The sequence below is a fragment of the Microdochium trichocladiopsis genome (genome assembly GCF_020744255.1).
Source record: "Microdochium trichocladiopsis strain MPI-CAGE-CH-0230 chromosome Unknown B0I36scaffold_16, whole genome shotgun sequence".
Taxonomy (NCBI): domain Eukaryota; kingdom Fungi; phylum Ascomycota; class Sordariomycetes; order Xylariales; family Microdochiaceae; genus Microdochium; species Microdochium trichocladiopsis.
The window spans coordinates 522,927-534,969 of NW_025763559.1; the positions used below are offsets into that span (position 1 = coordinate 522,927).

General features: G+C 56.4%; 3 protein-coding genes across 3 annotated transcripts; 1 reads left to right on the forward strand and 2 right to left on the reverse strand.

Moving 5' to 3' along the window:
- Positions 1-1,161: 1,161 nt before the first annotated feature.
- B0I36DRAFT_341546 (uncharacterized protein) lies at positions 1,162-3,606 on the reverse strand. The gene is made up of 5 exons (XM_046156018.1): positions 2,988-3,606; positions 2,582-2,907; positions 2,436-2,529; positions 2,170-2,378; positions 1,162-2,105 (listed from the first exon to the last, which is right to left on the reverse strand). Exons 1-5 carry the CDS (start codon positions 3,217-3,219, stop codon positions 1,566-1,568), a joined length of 1,401 nt encoding a protein of 466 aa, XP_046004389.1. The 5' UTR covers positions 3,220-3,606; the 3' UTR covers positions 1,162-1,565.
- A 1,897-nt stretch (positions 3,607-5,503) lies between these two features.
- On the reverse strand, positions 5,504-8,489 carry B0I36DRAFT_389804 (uncharacterized protein). Its single transcript, XM_046161365.1, has 2 exons — positions 7,528-8,489; positions 5,504-7,429 (listed from the first exon to the last, which is right to left on the reverse strand). Exons 1-2 carry the CDS (start codon positions 8,430-8,432, stop codon positions 5,701-5,703), a joined length of 2,634 nt encoding a protein of 877 aa, XP_046004390.1. The 5' UTR covers positions 8,433-8,489; the 3' UTR covers positions 5,504-5,700.
- A 1,811-nt stretch (positions 8,490-10,300) lies between these two features.
- B0I36DRAFT_370176 (GMC oxidoreductase) lies at positions 10,301-11,943 on the forward strand (the record flags this gene model as incomplete). The annotated part of the gene is made up of 3 exons (XM_046159877.1): positions 10,301-10,562; positions 10,707-11,215; positions 11,239-11,943. 3 exons carry the CDS (start codon positions 10,301-10,303, stop codon positions 11,941-11,943), a joined length of 1,476 nt encoding a protein of 491 aa, XP_046004391.1.
- Positions 11,944-12,043: the final 100 nt, after the last annotated feature.

The window sequence follows — 12,043 nt, forward strand, 5'->3', positions numbered from 1 at the left end:
GAGAGCGTCGAACTAGGGTGCGGACGCAGCTGATCTGGGATCTACAGGCAACGCATAGTAGTGCTACCGCACGAAGGCACTACGCACTCAATATCCAGTTTCCAGACCAGCTACAACCGCAGATAGTTGCGAATTACCGAGAGATCAGTCGGCTGTGGCACCAGTTTCTAAGCTAGGATAGAGAGAGAGAGCGAGAGAGGTCGTCCAAGAGAAGACGGAGTCGTAGTCGGAGCGCTACCGGGGTCGAGCAGCAACTAAGAAAGAAGCCGAGGAAGGAAGAGACTACTATAACGTCGATTCCTCTCGAGGAAAGCAGTGATCAGGGCCTCAGTAAGTCGGGGGCGGTCCGATTAGGCCAATCCGGCCAGCTGTTCGTAGAAATCAGAACAACAAGGCGTCGATCAGCAATAACCGCAGCAAATCAGGACATCCAGAAGCGAGTTCAACAGGGACTCGAGACGATTCTAGGAGCCGGAGCAAGATAGCGAACAGCTGATCAGGAGAATGCCATAGTCCAGATCATACAGATACGAGGGGGCTCTATACAGATCGTGGTACTACCGACAGGCGGTGGCAAGAGCCAGTTATTCATGGTTCCAGCAGTTCGGGGCCTCCACGGAGACGTCAGCGTCGTCGTCGTACCGTTCGTAGCTCTGATCGACAATCTAGTAGCGCGGGCTCGCTCGTTCGGAATCGACTACGTCCACTAGAGGTCTACGGAAGAGGAGGGACGAGAGGCTAACTCGCTCGTCCGGGTCGCTAGACTAGTCGTCGTCAGCGCAAACCAGGCAAGCAACAACGAGTTCTCGACGTACCTCGACAGTCTCCGAAGCCGGCGTCTGCTACGGCGGATATTTATCGACGAATGCCACACGATTATCATAGACGTCGGATACAGAAAGAGGCTAGCGGGCCTCACAGGGCTATACCGATTCGACTGCCCGGTAATTCTGCTCACTGCTACGCTCCCGGTTAAGCTAGAGAGCTGGTTCCGGCAGCAGATGTCGGCAGAGGACGCCGGAATTATTCGAGCTCGGACGGCCATTCATTGATCCATGATTCGGTTGTTAGGGTTGAAATTGAATGGGTTAGGTATCCCCAGGAGACTGTGAATCGAAAAGAAGAAAAGGGGGTGCCGAATTGAAGGCTCTAATTCTCTGAGGCAATTACTACACGGGCATGAAGAATTGCTACCCGGGCATGACTCTTACACGGGCATGACCCTTTGCAGCCTCTGATTGGTCCATCCCTTTTTGTTAGTGCATCTAGATTCTGCCAACGCTCCCCTTATACCTCGGGATTAGCTCTCCACCACGACGATCGACGAGACATACAGAAGCTATTCACTAGCTAGCTACTACACTAATTACCTCTTATCGCATGTCGATTTAGGGATATCGCTATATCACTTATGAGCATCATATACAGGTCTGCGCTCTTCGTCAACATGCGAATACAGTCCTACGAGCTAAATGGCGCCTCCCAACTGCTTCCACGCATACTCTGTGGCTCTCTGCTATGGTTGGACTCTTCGTTCACTCGAGATGCCATTTCTCCATGATCACTCAGCCCACGATCCTGCTTACCCCGCTTATCCCATTGTCCCTATCCAGATCCAACAGAATGCTCCTCGGACAGAGTAATCTCGATAAGCTCTCCTCGACCCGATACTTCACTCTCCCACGCTCCTCATAAGATACACTCATCTTCTTCTCCGGGCTCATCACGTACTCGGGCATCGCCTGGACGCCGCTTTTTACCCACTTCCACCCCGCACTGCCATCAGGCCTCTCAAGGGCATATCCCTGCAACGACGCCGGATTGTAGTTGAGGTTGTCCTTGCGGATCCGCGTGATAGGGTGGAAATACTCGTTCGTGGCGCCACCAGTGCCGTCGCCCGGGTCCCGCGGATAGGTGCCCGGTGTGCGGTCGTTCTTCCCGAGAAGCCAGAAGAAGACGCCTTGCAGCCCGGAGAAGTTGTCGACGATCGGCCCGCAGCCCCAGCCGTTGGTAATATTGATGGAATTGAGCGCGCGACGGTGCTCCTCAATGAGAGTCTTGATCGCGGCGTCTTCGAAGGTGAGCATGTTGGAGAGATTGTCTACCTGGAGCATGGGGAAGTCAGTCGACTAGGATCGTAACTGATGCAGTAGGCTAGGAAGGGCTTACCATCCACGCAAAGGTGTTGTGGCCGATCTCTTCGAAGTCAACCAAGGCATGCGAATCTTCTCTTTGGCCGCCAATGTTGCCGTGGACGCCGGGAAACCAGCATTGCTGCAGATCTTTGGCAGGACCGTCAGCAGTTTTGTGCCACAGGGTAGGAGGGAAGGTTAGTCGTTTTTCGTCAATGGCGAGGGCTTGGAAAGCATAGTCCAGATCTATGGAATCGTCGTTTAGCCTGGTCATTCTGCGAGAGCACTTGCGATAACACTCACTTTTTGACAAGTTCGTGTTGTGGAATGCGTACTGCTTGTTGATTGGGAGGCCAACTTTTCTCGCCCAACCCACCACGGGCCATTCCGGGATACCCTAGCCATGCAAGGTCAGTTAAGCAGTATCCACCATGTCCTGCGTCACGTACCAGAGCTCCAACGGTGTCCCAAACGCCAACCACCTTAACCCTGACGTCCGTAAGACCCAGCTCTTCCTTATTATCCAGATACCACGTTGACCTCCTGAAGGGCTCACCGCTCGTATTCGCACGGTACGCGTTCCACATCTCTGTGAAGCGCGACATGTGCACTGCTGAGAGGACGCCGACATCGCAGACAAGGCCGGCGACTGAGCGCACGGTGAAAGCCCCACGCGAGAAGCCGAAGAAGAACAGCTCATCGCCAGGCTCGTAGTTATTGGAGATGAAATCGTAGATTTGAGACACCTCGATGTCGAGACCCCAGCCGAAGCCGCCTGTGAATTGCAGTAGCAAACACATCAGTAAAGCTGTCTGAGCGAAAGCGAAGAGGAAGATTTGGGTTTGAGCAGCTCACCATAGATGGCTTTCTGGAACGGGAGGTCCCCGCTTCCAAGGCCCGAATGGTACGACACGATCTGCTTCACGAGATTACCTTTACCATCAGGGCCACTGTTCGCAACTGCTCGAGCTAACTTGGCGACATTGGTAGGGGCGGACCTGTCGCCTATGTCGGACGCAAGCCATGCGCCGTCTGAGCAGAGGATGATGCGCTTATAGCTTGCCAGCTTCGGCGTTTCTTCTGGCATAGTGTGGCAAGGCTGGAGGAAGGAGAAACTATCAGTTTGTGAGGTGAGGAGTGGAATATGTGGGCCGTCAAATGCGGTCTTGAATGAAAGAGCCTAGGGTTAGGAAAAGGGATGAGCTAGGCTTTATAATATTGGCCTCCTCAAGCATGAAAATATGAAACGGGATGCATTATTGGTTTAACACCAATAGCAATCCATACTCTTCTATCGCCATTTAACTATTTAATGAATCTTTTAATAAAGCAGAGAGTTTATGACTAGTCTAACTTTGTGGCTTATTACTGACATTCTTTTCGAACAGATGTAAGCTAATGTGAACGAGTAGTCCCATACTTTTCCGTCAGGCGATACGAGGATAACGTCATGGCTGCATATGCCTTTGGCTACTGGCACCCGCGGCATGTGGAACTTCCCACTCCCCTGTCCATCACATGTCAGCAACATCTCCTTGTAGTGCAGTATACCCGCCAATTAAATAGCTTGAACCTGTGGCCTGAATTATGAACATCTAAACAACAGTGCGAGCTCACAGTTCGAAGGCAGCCCAATTCAACCTGCAGCATCCAAGGCTATTTTGGGGAAGGCAGTGGAAAGATACCAGGTCCTCTCAAGTCATGCTTTTACAATAACGCCACATTCTATCCAGTCTAGGACTTTTATTAATAGTACTTACATTATAGCTATGTAACACAGTCAGATTCGAAATCGGTGTCCGTGTAGGTTATGCACAAACAGTTCTGCGCACAGACCGTCTGGCGTAGAGGGCCAGTTTCGAACATGGTTGGATGCAGAGGTTGGGATTATGTAGGCTGGGGATGCCCGAAACTTTGCAGATCACCGAATGCCCCGAAACTTGCAGCTGGAGATGCCCGAAACTTTGCAGCTTACCGAATGCCCCGAAACTTGTAAGCTGGAGCTACTGAGATCGCTATTTAGTCGTTTCGACAGAATGCCTCACATCACACTTGCATCTCGTGTTTGCGGTAGAACATACTGCCGATCCCGTTCGAATCTACTCGAGCATGTGATTCAAGCCACTGAGATCGCCATTTAGTCGCATGGAGAGTAGAGTGTGATCTCGTCCCACTCTTTATCCTCCTCTCGGTGTATCCTATACGGCTTACGTATTCCCTTCTCTAAGTCCACGTTATTAATAGTGCTTAGCGTGCCTCTTTTCTTCTCTACGCCGCGTATCCTTAGTAAAACTGAGCGTGCCTCCTCCCTACTCCACGTCTATATTAGTAATTCTGAGCTTGTCCTTTCCCTTCTCTGAGTTCACATCATTGATTGCGTAAGGTGACCTAGTGCTAGGTCGATATTATACTTTAACGAAGTTAATAGGTTAAGATAACAGATAAGGACTGCATGACCGTCACGACGCCAAGACTGACGGTCACTCCTCGGACATTGACCGTCAGTTAAAACATGACCATACAATATGGCATAACGGATCGGTGAAGGACAAAGTATATGTAACTGTAAGGTTTCCCATAGTTCGATAGTCACTCCTTTGTACTTCGGCGATCAATCTAAGTATCATTCTCACCCACCATTCGAACTAGTCACTCCAGTGACCAAGAGTGGTGTCTCTTCCCAGAGACACGACAATCCCAACCCCCGAGAGAGAACGACAGTCGAGAGTTAGTGATATTGCACAGGCTTGACCTATCTTGCAGAACAACAATACCCAACGCCCAGCTGCGGTTTGGCCCCGTCAGTTGGTTCGTGACACAGCGGTCCTCACAGTGGCGAGTACGGCCATAATGCGCGTACATGTCAGAAAGTTGAGTCTACCTCTGAAGAAGAGAATTCTACGTAGTTTGAAATGACTTGAGGCGTCGGGGCTGAATTTACTTACCATTGTCGTACGAGTACCTGGGGGTTGGTTCGCTTGCTTGTTTGGGTCACTAGCTTGTGAATTACGTTACAGGAATGAAAATTGATAGTGCTGAAAAGGTCTGAAGTCGCGCGATTTCCCATGGTTGAAATGTCATAACAAAAGACTCGCATTGCCCGCTCCCAGGACCTAGTCGCTATGAAGTATCATAAACTAGTTAATAGATAAGACATGTCTGGCGCATTTACTTCTCTAAATATAGCCCCAATATTGATCCTTGGTATTCCCATACCTCTAAAATTCTGTAGACCTTTGCCGCGGCCACTGCCACGAGCACAGTAGCTCGTTCGTAATCTCCCAGGTCGCTCTGAGCCCCACAACTACCAACTCGGGTGATTTACCTCAACGGCGAGGTCTACATGTTGAGCATGCCACATTAACACGATGCAGAGTATGATTGGAGTGTGTATTTTTGCTAGTAGCCTGTGACCGCCTCAAGAAACCCGATCTACCCTCGCTTGCTGCACAAATCTGCAGCGTGCAGCGTGCCGTCTGTCGTCCATTATCCCCGTCAAGCAGGAGCCAAGACTCTTTGATCATAATCCTCAGCGCATGCTCGTAGGCTTGGTCGGTCTCGCTAGTGTTCAAGAGACCTGATTTGCTCCTTGAATCGCCTCTCCAGTGATTTCTTGGGGTGTGCTCGGAGCCTTTCCCTCAGTCGTCTCAGCAGCCCCCGTTCCCTCGATCCTCTTCGCGACCTCGAGTATCGCGCCCCAGTCATAGTCTTCCGCGCCGTACACTCTTTGCTTCTTCATGTACACGACATATCCCTCCCCGTCCCCATCCTTGGAACTCCGCGCCATCATCCCCTGAAGCGCCGCCTCATCCCAGCCCCTAAACCCAAAGATCTGCTCCCGCCGCCTCAACCTCCACGCCCCTACCTTGTCATCCCGCGGCCTCCGCCGATCCGCATAGTCAGACGATAGGACGGGATACACATCGTCCAGCACCTCGCCAGGCTCGATGCACGTGCGGGCGGGATTAGGTAGGAAATCCGCAAATGATTCAGGTGGGTCGGTGGACGGGTCGTACGGCTCGAGGACCCAGGCGCGCTTCTGCCACGACGGGAGGGGGACGAGGGCGAGCGGGACGGCGATGTACGACCGGTTGCTGGAGGAGAATGTGATGGCGTGGTCGTCTCCGCCGAGGGGGAGACGGCGCGGCGCGGTGGCGTAGAACTTGAGGCGCGGGTCGAGGATCATGCGGAGGTACAGGGCCATGCGGCGGATCATCGTCTCGTCGTCTTGCGCGGTGCCGAGATCTGACCGCGGTGCTTCCTGTGCTGCTTTGAGTTCGTCTCCTTGTGAATGAGGTGTTGCGTTGGCGCCGGAGACCAGGCTCAGAAGCTCCCTTGCCGCCGACAACAACGTCTCATCCTCTACCTCCCTGGGCACACCATACGTCCAGTCCTGCGTGTCCTGCCTCATGATCTCGGGAAACCTTAGCATCCACTGCGTCCCGCAGTCGATCCCGTGCGCGAGCCAGACCTTGACAAAGACGTGCAAGGAGCCCGGCTGCCCATCTTTGATCCGGTCGAACACAGCCGCCATGATCTCCGATTGCCTCTGCGTCTCGGCGTTGGCGGCCGCAGCAAACGTCTCGGCCATGGCATCGAGATGGAACTTGGCGATCAGGGCGTCGGCCTTGTCCTGGCTCGCCTGCGTGGCCATGGCGGGCAGGGCGGTGAAGACGAGCAGGTCCAGCTCGATGTAGTCCCGCGTGACGGCCGTGATGTAGCTCTTGTCCCTGAGCGGGATCGTGTCGTCGAGCACGCCCTGCATTGGGCGCGGCGCCCAGGATACCAGCTGTGCTGTGTCACCGTCTTTCACGGGACCGCCAGGCTCGTCGGCCGCCGAGCCGAGGGTCGTCGACGGGGGAAACCGCAGCTTACCCCCGTTGGCAATGAGCGGTACCACGTCCCCCGCCGCAATGACCAGCAGGGCGAACATCCAGATGACGTCCTCGACACACTCCGCGCTGCCCCGGAAGACGAGCGGGATGCTCGACGTGTTGAGCGCGATGGACATGAGGTCGCCCTTGAAGGTGCACCCGAACGACATGATGCTGACGAGGTGCTGCATCGCGGAGCACGCCGCGCCGCGCTCGGGGTGGAGGCGTTGGATGCGGTACCACAGCTGCCACAGCTCCGTCGGGCCCGGGTCGTCGATGCGCGTCTGGTGGTGCGGCAGCATGTCCAGCGAGGGGGCGAGCTCGGTTCTGTCGAGGACCAGCTCGCACAGGTACAGCGCGAAGTAGTGGATGAAGCGGAACTCGAAGCTGAGTACTCTGCTGCCGGTATCCCCCGAGGTTGTGCTGTGGTGATTTTGTTGTTGTTCAGGTCGGGAGCGAAGCATAGGAAGAGAGGGTTGTTGATCTTGCCGTGCGGCGAGACTCGAGACTCATGAGCGCACCAGGCCCTCGTGAACCAGCGCGCCTGCAAGAGCCTTGAGACGAATCGCTTCGCTGCGGCTCGGAGCTTCGCCACATCGAACTTGCCCGCAGGCTCATTGCTTCCTCCAGACGAAGCGGCCGAGTTGTGCCTCTCGCACCACTCCTTCTCGGACCTCGGGAAGCACTCCTTGACATATGCCCCCTTCTCCGCCCCCTCGAGATCATGCTCCTTGACGTGGTCACACATGTCCTGGTAGAACTTCCTGTACGCCAGCGCCGCCTCCATCTCCTCCTCGTCACCGAGCTGCACGTTCTCGAGCAAGATGACGACCCGTCTCGCGGAGCGGTAGATCATGTCCATCGCGCCGACGTGGGTGCTCTTGTCGTCCTCATCGGCCTGGTTGATGCACAGCTTGTCCAGCCAGACGCTGCCCCCGCCGTCGCCGGGCACCGAGACCTGGGCGAGGCGCATGACCTCGTCGACCATGGGCCGCGACACCTCCCAGCCCGGCGCGATGGGCGAGGCCGCCGCGGGGAGGGGCCAGTCGGGATAGTGCCAGCAGTAGCTGACTACGATGAAGGAGTCGACTTCGCGGGACCTGTCCGGGTCCTCTTGAAGTTGTGGAACACCATTTGTGGTCTCATTTACGGCTGCGGGGTGAGCCTGTATAGACCGAGGCTGGATCATGCGCAGCTTGAGCCGCGATGTGGCAGTCTGCTTGGACTGGAAGTGCTTGGCGACATCGGGGTTGAGCTCAGCCAGGCGGGCGCATATAGCGTCCCCCTCGGCCCTTCGCCTCTCGGGCAGTCCGCTGGCTGTGAGCAGGAGCTTCGAGATGTTGTCGGGTGAGAGGCGGACGAGCGAGTGGCCGAGGTCAGCCAGGCAGCTTGTGTTGCGCTGGCGGACGTAGTCGTCGGTGTCCATGGCGGATGCTATTGAGTATTTGAGTCTTGTGCTTTTTATTACTTTGGAAGCTCCTACTAGTTAGTGCGGAAGGTTAAGTCTTTGGAACAACCACAACTCGACGGGGAAGAAGGGAGGCACAGGGCATTGTCTGATGGTTGGGGGGTTCCCTCTCCGAGACTTCAGGTGCGGCTGAATGCAACTGGCCCCTCATCGTCGACGCCCAAAACCCCCCTGCAAGACGAGGCAGAATAGACAAGCCACAGGACTGTGCGCGTGATCTCGTTGGCTGCGGACTGTGTTTAGCCACTTGCTTCTGCCTGATAGCGCCCCGGTGGCACGTTGCTCTGCTTTGGACAATGGCAGTGTTCCTTCTACCCAGGCAAGTTGTGACTATGGTAAAGCATCACTACAGGCAAACCCGACTTCGAAAACTCCCCGAATGGCCCGGACCATGCATACACATGACGAGTGGAAGCCTGATGCAAAAAGCGACATGAGCTGGTATCTGCTTGGCACGGTTCCTGGCCGTCCTCGACGACCATCAGTATTGAGTGTACAAGGTAGTATCGCGGGCCCTTTGGAATGTATCCCTATGCCCTGGACAGAGTTCTCGTGGTGATACACTCTGTATTTGCCGACAAAAGCCAATCTTGATATGAAACAATACCCACGAGCCATGCAAGCACTCAGACACAAATATCCCAAGCAATGCAGCGACAGGAAAAAGCCTTGGTTGTTCGCGAAGTGTTGGAGTCTTCAGAACGTGTCCCTCGTGCGGAGTGAGCGAGGATTACACCAATGCTGCAGTGCATCAATTCCTCCTGTCTGCAGGACTCTGTGGCAAAACATGCAGCAAAGCATGTGTCTGTTGGTCATGCCGGTCTGGCAGGTGAGCAGAAAGATCTGCCTGGGAGGCAATGGCAAGAACCGGGCGTGCCATCGACCTTGGTCCCGGGGGACTGGGGCACCACCGGCGTGCAAGGATATTCGTAATGCTCTCCGCCGGCTTCTGCGCCTTGCGAATTTCTTGGCAAGGTGACAGATTGTAGATGGCAGAGTCGAGAGCGATCCCGACGGAAGCCAGTGCACGGGGTTCCAGATCATTCCAGGCCGATGTGACTATATCCGCCAAGCAATACGTCAGAAGCCTATTCCTTTCGATCGGACCCAGCCAGACTGAGCGAACCCCTGAGAGGCATGAACAACGGACGGCGATCATGCCAGAAGCAGGGCCCCTGTGCGAAACAACCGCGTTTCTGGCTTGCCTGTTTGGGCAGCGGCCGGCTCGGCCGGGGCGTAAGTGTGACGTGCGGCCGGCCGGGGTTCCGGCAATACGCAGTATGAATGCCGTAGATTTTCCTCTGGCCACCAGCGAACGACGTGAACCTTGGCCCCGGGTCGTCGAGTGCGACCCTGCCGGCCAGGGATGCTGAGTCGCACTGATGGGGCACCCCCCAACTTGTCCAAGACAGCCGCTGAGACTGGACATGGCACTGGCCCACCGGCTGGCCTGCTGTGATGATCATTGCCGGGTCTCGGCTAGTCCTGTGCTGTACTTGCTTGCGTTGCTTGCCTTGTCACGTTCGACCAAGGTTTCTGGTTGACGAGGTCCACCTGCGATAATCAATTTCGGCCACCACTCTGCATCGTCTCATGTACAATGTGGACCTCCCTGGACCGCGATGCCTGCGTCTGGCCGAGAACCAACCGTCCCGTCCACGGACCTCGCCCCCGTGGGTGCGCCGTCGACCTTGCAGCATAAGAGCTGCTGCGGCCTGCGCTACGATCATCACAACGACTTCCTTTGACCTGCTCGTGCTGTGCTTGAACTGAAGAGCCCACACCTGTTCCTCGCAGACAGTCCACTCGCTCGACACAAAACCACAATGCAGATCCCTCTCATCACGCTCAAAGAGGCTCTGCTGCTTGCCCTGGGTGAGGCAGCGGCCGCCCAGGTCGAGCAGTCCGCATACGACTACATCGTTGCTGGCGCCGGTGCGGCTGGTATCGTGGCTGCTGAACAGCTCTCGCAGTCCGGCCGCAAGGTGCTTCTCCTCGAGCGCGGCGGGCCCTCCCTCTACTCGACGGGCAACACGCAACAAGTCCTGACATGGAACGACACCATGACAACCTACGAGGCCCGGCCTTGTCGACGCCACCATCGCCAACCCCAACGCCGGCTGGTGCGATGACCTGTCCATCAAGGCAGGCTGCCTTCTCGGCGGCACAACCAACAACAACGCCATGATGTTTGTCCGCCCTCGTGGGGCCGACTTTGCCTCCTGGCCGAAGCGTGGCACTGGGATGTCCCCAAAGGTATTGCTCAGGCAGCTGCCGAGCTCTACGAACACCTGCCCGGCACCAATCTGGCCTCCGAGGACGGCAAGCGCTACGATGATGCGGCGTTTGACATTACTTCGCGCTTCCTCCTGGCCAATGGCTGGTCGGAGACTGATGCCATCAAAGACCCCGAGGCGAAAGAGCTCGTCTACGCCCACCCAGCTTGGTCTATCGCCAACGGTCTCCGCGACACCCCAGTGAGGAAGATCCTCGACGCCGCCAAAGCACGAGCCTGCTTCTCCCTGCAGCTCGGCGCCAAGGTCCTGCGTGCCGTACGCACCGGCAGCAAAGTCACTGGCGTCGAAGTCGAGCGCGCAGACGGTACCCGCGAGATCATCCCCCTCGCCGAGGACGGCGCCCTTCTCGTCGCAGCGGGCACACACTCGACTCCCCGCGTGCTCTTCAACTCTGGCATTGGCCCCGCCGCTCAGATTGACATCGTCGCCGGCGGCACCACCAACGTCGAGCTCCCTCCCAAGAGCAGTGGATCGAGCTCCCCGTCGGGCGGAGCCTCAAGAACCACGCCGTGGCAACCATCACCCTGACCGGCGCCAAGGAGAACGTCCCCGCCCTGCCCGCGACGGCGTTCCCCTCCCCGAGCCAGGAGAACATCGACCTCTTCGCCCACAGCAGCGGCGTCTTGATGCAGTCCAGCCAGCGTCTCAACTTCTGGACCAGCCTCAACACCACCACCACCAGGCAGTACGCCGTGCAGGGCACCGTCCGCGCCGGCGCCAACAGCACAATCTCGATCCAGCTGTACCTAACCCACGGGACGAGCTCCCTCGGCGAGGTCTCCATCACGCCCGACGGCAAGACCAACATGACCATCAGCCCCCTCCTGCGCTCCGCCGAGGACAGGGAGGCGATGTCCGCCGGGGTGAACATGTTCCTCGAGTACGCCCGCCTCCCGGACAGCATCCTGACCGTGGCCGACAACGTCACCGCCGAGGCCATCCTGACCAAGATTGCCAGTGGCGCGCACAACCTGGGCACCGCGCAGATGCGCGTCAGCAACGACGGGAAGAGCGTGGTCGACGAGGACACGAAGGTGTGGGGGACGGACAACTTGTTTGTCGTCGATGGGAGCTTCCACCCGAAGGTCCCTACCGGAAATACCCAGGCTCCGATTATGATTGCTGCCAAATATGCTGCGAAGAGGATTTTGGCGCTGAGGAGGGATTGGTGATTTCGTTGGAGAGACGTCGAGCGATAGGTGTTAGTGGAAGGCCGTAGCTCATGAATAATGACAAAAAAAATTGTGCTTAAGATGGTCTGGTGACAGCGGC